Genomic DNA, 6,542 nt, shown 5'->3' on the forward strand with positions numbered 1-6,542 from the left:
TCCGGCTGCTGCCTCCCCTGTCCTCAGCCCCGCAGCCGGGTGGGATGGCCGGTGCTCCTGGTTCCTCCTGGTGGCAGAGGCACTGGGGAGCTGGTGGTGACACCAACCCGTGTCCCACCAGCACAGCCTTTGCTCTCCATCCCCTGACTGCATGGTATGGCTGACACCCAAATACTCATGTGTGCGCTTTCCTTTGTACTCTTTCAAGGTCTGCTTTCTCCTCGGAGGCCAAGCCAAAGCAGAGAGCTGCCCAGAATGAAGGTCCTCCTTCTGCTCCTTCTCTCCCCTCTCCAAGGTAGATTCCCCCAACCATGTCCTGCCCCAGGATGGTGGGCTAGGTTTGGGCTGCTGGAAGTAATTGTCAGCCCCAAAATACTGGTTGGGGGGCATGAGGGACATTTGCAGCTGTAATTTCCACTAAGGTTTCATGGGCTGACATGGTGGGACCTCTGGGGCAGGACGGGTCCTTTCCAGGGAAAGGAGATGGTCTCCATCCATCCCTTTTGGGGATGGAGATGTCTTCTGTCAGTCTCTGCCGGTATGGGTGGTGGCATCTGGGAGAGGGTGGCCCCAAGAGACAAGAGGTCCTGCTGCCCTAGGAGCCCTGGCGAATCGTTCCAGCGTGGCTGTGGGGACATCGGGGAGGTGGCTGACACCACGCAGCCCGTCCAGGACAGCAGGGGCAGAGAGCCCGGTGTGCCACGTGCGATGGCTGCTGCAGGGGTGTGGAGTTTGCCAGGGGCAGCCCCTCCAGCTCAACTGGTGTCTCCATGTTCTTGTGCAACTCAGGGGTGGGAGCCAGTGGCCACCGGGAAGAGGATTTCCGCTTCTGCGGTGACCGAAACCAGACCCAGAACAGCTCCATCATCTACGAGCACGGCCCTGCCACCATCTCCATCGAGAACACGGCCCAGGCGCTGATCATAAAGAGGCCCTTTTTGCCAAGCAGGAGAAACTCTTACTACAAGTACCGCTTGCCCCCCACTTTGGGCAGGTACCGCTTCTGCGTCTACTGGTTCAAGGTCAACAGGACCCTGAGGCTGGCGTACGGGAAACAGAGCTTCCTCCTGGGTGGGGACCCATCCAGCAGCATCAGCCGGGGGAAGGAGGGTCAGAACACTGAAAGAACCAACACCTCCATCTTCAACGTGTCCTACATCTTAAAGGGTGGGAAGAACACCTCTCTTGACAGTGCATCTGAATACTTCTTCCCTGGTAAAGACAATGATTTTCATGAAATCATAGAATCATAGAATAGAATCCCAGACTAGTTTGGGTTGGAAGGGACCTTAAAGCTCATCCAGTTCCAACCCCCCTGCCATCAGCAGGGACACCTTCCACTAGACCAGGTTGCTCAAAGCCTCATCCAACCTGGCCTTCAACACTTCCAGGGAGGAACAGCCACACTTCCTTGGGCAACCTGTTCCAGTGTCTGACATCCCCAGCTCATTGTAGCCATCAGTAGAGCATTGGTGGTGTCCCACTAGATGGCAGAGCATGATGATGTGAAAACACAGCTGAAGGGTGATGAAAGGGGACACAGGTTTGCCTGAAGCAGCCCAGAGGCAGGCCTGGTACCCAGGCTCCCTAAAGGTGAAGATGGAGATTTTCAAAGGTGTTTTGCCCCTTAAAATCCTGGGAAATCGTGGGCTTTGCAGAGGTCTCCGAGGGTCCCATCTGCACTGCTAGGCACCTAGCTAGCCTCAGCCAGCCTGGTCCCAATGGCCTTGATGCATGAGCCGAGCTCCGGGCGGCCAGAGAAGCCCTCTGGGTGGAGGTCTCTGTGAGCTCCCTGGGCTTAGGGCCACCTTGAAGCCCTCTGCTTTCTGCTCCCACCAGAGCTGCTCCCAGTTGGTTCGGGGCATGGGGAAGCCAGCTCTGCCCATGCATCTCATGGCATTTCCTTCCATGTGTCCATCAGCCTCTCCAGAGACCATGCCTGTCTGGGAGCAGGACGTGGAGACACAGCTCACTGCGTTGAACAGCCTCATCACCCAGCCCCTGGCACCTGCCATGGGAGCCCCGGAGCAGCAGATGCTTCGGAGGTGAGTTCCTGCCTTGTGCCATTCCCGTTGCTGCCGCTGAAGTGCCTGCTGTGTCCTGCTCACTGCACCCCTTCCCCAACAGCAAGCTTGCAGAGCTGGAGAAGACGCTGGCCAAGGTGGAGCTTGAAGGGCAGAACCAGACCTTTGGGAATGCCACGGTGCATGCGACCGTCCTGAGGGTCCAGCCCACTCAGACTCCTCAACACCTGGCCTTTGCTTCCCAAAGAGAGGTAGGTCCTAGGCAGCCTTGCCCTGGTGGTCTTGGCCCACTGGCATCCTCCCCCAACTTCTCTCCTGATGAGTCTCTCTTCGCAGGAGGGTGGGGCGGTCCATGGGTTCACGGTGGACCTGCCAAGCAGCCTGTTTGTGATGGTGAAGGAGAGGGAGGAGATGGTGGAGCACAGGGTGCTCCTCATGGACATCAACAGCCAGACCATGTTCCAGGTAAGGTCCATGTGTGTGGCATGGTGGGGTGTCCTGCTGTGCCGGGGGCTGTGGTGGTACCAGGCAGCAGGGATGCCACCCAGACCAGGGCGCTGGTGCTCGCTCAGAGAAGATGCTTCATAGCTGAACTAGAAGCTTGACAGGGAAAGAAGCACGGGATGTACTTCTTGGAAACTCTCACTTGCTTCATGCCCAGCAGCAATCCCTTCCCATGCTGCCATTGCCTCCTCTTCTCCCACAGGATAAAAACAGAAGCCATGTCCTGGGTGACAAGGTGGTCGGCATATCCCTAGTGGACATGGTGGTAGCCAACCTCTCTGATCCAGTGGTCCTCACTTTCTTCCATGACCAGCTGCCGGTAGGTGGGGAAACAGCCTCCTCAAACCTGATCCCACCAGGAAAGAAGAGGCAAGGAGGGCTCGGGGCCTCCCAGTTTAGAGAGTGGTCCCAACCCAGCAGGTCCATGCCCTTGGCCTGCCTGCACAGGTTCTACTATGTCTTCTGGGGTGGTTGTGCTGCCTGTGCCTATCCGGGAGATGTCACCTCCAGCACAATCTCCAGGGCTGGGGGACACCTTGAGTTAGCAGTCCCTTGGCTCATTCATGGTCCTGTCAGGTGCCTGCTCAAAGCTGAACCCCTTGTTTGAAAAAGGGGACCTGGCAGGAGGTATCTACTCCATGAGCTGCCAAGAGAATGGTCTCCACTTGGAACCTGCTCCCATGATACGGGACAGTTTGTCTCCTGAGACTGTCTCGCCTCTTGCCCCATGTTCTCCCCTATCAAGTGTGCTGGCCAGGCAACAAACCCCCAGCTGCATCCTGATCAGGGCCCATGGTTTTGTCATTTCAGAGGAACGTGACCCCGCTGTGTGTCTTCTGGCAGGAGGACACCACCGGTGAGTGCTCCTGCACTTGTGCGTGAAGCCAGGCGTTGCCTTTGCTCCTTTTGCAGGGTACCACAGACCTGCTGGTAGGAGAAGTTGCTCTGTACCTCCCGCCCTCGCTCCAGCTCCATAAACCTTTCCCACGGGGCTGATTTCAGGTTTTCCCCTCCATAGCTGACCTAGGAGCTTTCTCCCTCCCTAGGGATGGGTCCTGCTGCTGAGGGTGCTTGCTGAGTGTGTGTGCTTGGCATGGGACAAGCTGGGAACCCCTACTTCTGTCCTCTCCCCTGCCATGGACACCTTGCCCTGAAGATCCACGAACCTGAAGCAGATGTTCCTGCTGCTCACCAGACACTCTCCCTTTCTCTTGTGCAGCCAGCTCTGGCAGCTGGGACAGCTATGGTTGTACAACGGTGACGGGGGGTAGCCAGACGGACTGCAGATGCAACCACCTCACCTACTTTGCCGTGCTGATGGTGGGTAGTGCCTTCCCACAGCTCCCTACATCGTTCCCACCAGCTGGTTTTCCTCACCATCTCTCGTTCCTCCTCCTCCTCAGGTGTCCTCCCCAGAGATCACCTACATACACAGGGATTACCTGAGTATCATAACCTACATCGGCTGCCTGATCTCAGCTTTGGCATCTATTTGCACCATCTTCTTCCTCTACTTCAGGTACGGTCTGCCAGGTCACTCCACACTCCCCATCTGCATCCTGTGCATTGCCACCACACCTAGGTGGCTGCAAGCTCTCCAAACACAGTTGGTGGCCTGGCTAGAAGCATGATGAAGGAGCCATGCTTAAAGAAAGCAGAGTTCTCTCCAGAATCCACCCCCTTGGTCAGATCTTCCACAGGGCACTTGAAAACACAAGCTGAAAATCAGCTTGGTTGTTGTTATGGATCCAGCAAGCAGAAGCCTGCACAGACCTTTTCAAGTGTCCAGTGGAGAACATGAGTGTCTTCTGAGTTGTATCACTGATCCTACGTAGATGATTCAGAGCTGAGATTCTGTCTCTCCCTAACCCCCATGGCCTAGACCTGAAATGCCGGGTCAGCGGCAGGGACCTGAACTTGCACACATAATGGGTGGTCCCACTCATGGGGTTAAGCTTTCAGCCCCTGATGCCACCAGAGAGTCTCCTGGCTCTTCTGGCTGGGGTGAGTTGCCCCATGTGGAGCTATGAGGTGTTGTGGGACACCAAGGATGCTGGCCAGGCATGGTGGTGAGGTCCCCCTTCCTCACTTCTCCAGAAGCAAGCAGCGAGACCAGATCACGAGCATGCACATCCACATGAACCTGCTGGGCGCCATCTTCCTCCTGGACGTCACCTTCCTCATCTCTGAGCACTTGGCTTCCAGCAGCAGCGAGGCAGTCTGCAGAGCAGGGGGGCTGTTGCTGCACTTCTCCCTCCTGAGCTGCCTCACCTGGATGGGCATCGAGGGCTACAACCTCTACCGACTTGTGATTGAAGTCTTCAATGCCTACCATGACCACTTCCTTCTCAAGCTCTGCCTGTTGGGCTGGGGTGAGCATGGGGGAGGCAGAGGTGCCCCGAGGGCACAAGCACAGGCAACGAGGTGGAGGGGCACCTGGGTGGGTCTTTCCCACCACGTACAGTGCTTGGATGGGGATGGAGATTAAGCTGTGTGAGAGCAGATGACTGAGGGAAGAGAGGTCTCTCTGTCAAGAGACTCCATGGAGAAGGAGACTTGGTGGCTGAGAGCAGAAGATGGTGCTAGAGCAAGGGTGGGTCACCCTGGTGGTCACCAAGCAAGGGAGGCATGTGAGAGCCACTGCTTGAAGTCTTCAAATAGTAATGGGATGCTCTCTTTCTAAGAGAAACATCCAGCACAGCCCAGAGAGATGGGCTTGATGCAGGAAGCACAAATGGATCTCTGCCATGCTTTGGGCAGGAGGCTGCAGTGGGAAGATCTCATGATCTTTTGTGGCCTAAAATTTCACAGCCCTAGGAGGCCCCCGGCTGGGGTCGGTGCAGCACAGCTTGCTCCTGGGCCAGGACTTACACCAGGTGTCCTTGTTGTGTGCTCCTTGGTTCCCCTTGGGAGGGAGGACGTTGCTTTGTACTCTGTACAGGGAGAAAGGGGCAACAAGTCCTTCCAGAAGGTCTGAAGACCTGGGACTAGGGCATCTGCTTCCTTCTGTTCTCGCCACCCAGGACTCCCCTTCTTCTGTGTGACGCTGATCTTCCTGGCTAGCTGGACAAACTACGGCCCCTTCTCCATTCCCATTTATGAATCTGTTGGTGGCAAATCCACCAACGCAATCATGTAAGTCATGGGAAATGGGTTGCCTGGTCCCTGGTCTTAGAGGAAGTAAACTGGCTAAACCTTCACCAGGTCTTACAGACTTTCCTCAGCCCAACCATGGCTTTTCTGGGGCTTTGTGCAGGGTGGTGGTTGGGGATCCTCCCTCCCTGTGTAACTAAGCTGGGTGCTGGGTTTGCACCACACCTTTGTGCTTCCCCAACCTCTCCAGCTCACACCCCTGTGGGATGACATGGCGTAACCTTCTGCACTTTCTCCTCTATCCAGATGCTGGATCACAAGCCCCCTGATCCATAACGTCGTGAACCTGGGTTTCTTCAGCCTGGTGTTCCTCTTTAACTCGGTCATGCTGGGGGCCATGGTCCGGGAGATCCTCCGGCACAACAAGAAAGGCCACAAGCTCAAGCATGTCCTAGCCCTCTTTGGGCTGAGCATCCTGCTGGGCATCCCCTGGGCACTGGTCTTCTTCTCCTTCACCTCTGGCATCTTTCGCCTAGTGTCCCTTTACATCTTCACCATTGTCAACTCCCTCCAAGGTGAGCCGGGGACTCTGGGCTTCTCTGAAGGGCACCGGAGCTTCCGTGGGGTGTTGGTGGGGTGGTGATGGGGTATGAGAGGAGCTGTCTCTGGCAGGCTGGCTGTCTCACTCTCAACTGTTGTTTGTCCTTAGAGGGGATTCGCCCACCTGTCCTTCCCTTTGGGTGTCATAGAATCATAGAATGGTCTGGGTTGGAAGGGACCTTAAAATTCATCCAGTTCCAACCCCGACACCTTCCTTGCTCAAAGCCAGCCTGGCCTTCAACACTTCCAGGGAGGAGCAGCCACAGCTTCTCTGGCCAACCTGGAACACTGTCTCACCACCCTCACACCAAAGAATTTCTC

The 6,542-nt window shown here is 56.3% G+C and overlaps 1 protein-coding gene across 1 annotated transcript; it reads left to right on the plus strand.

Moving 5' to 3' along the window:
- Positions 1 to 255: 255 nt before the first annotated feature.
- Positions 256 to 6,196, plus strand: LOC104530214 (adhesion G-protein coupled receptor G1; the record flags this gene model as incomplete). Its single annotated transcript, XM_029086673.1, is given in 13 exon segments — positions 256 to 295; positions 790 to 1,215; positions 1,840 to 1,907; positions 1,909 to 2,045; positions 2,128 to 2,275; positions 2,361 to 2,489; positions 2,731 to 2,847; positions 3,339 to 3,384; positions 3,748 to 3,848; positions 3,932 to 4,047; positions 4,626 to 4,900; positions 5,552 to 5,663; positions 5,928 to 6,196. Coding segments are annotated over 13 exon segments (1,984 nt in total), but the record flags the coding sequence as incomplete, so codon positions are not given.
- Positions 6,197 to 6,542: the final 346 nt, after the last annotated feature.

Source organism: Antrostomus carolinensis, unplaced genomic scaffold (genome assembly GCF_000700745.2).
Source record: "Antrostomus carolinensis isolate BGI_N321 unplaced genomic scaffold, ASM70074v2 scaffold55808, whole genome shotgun sequence".
NCBI classification, from domain to species: Eukaryota; Metazoa; Chordata; class Aves; order Caprimulgiformes; family Caprimulgidae; genus Antrostomus; species Antrostomus carolinensis.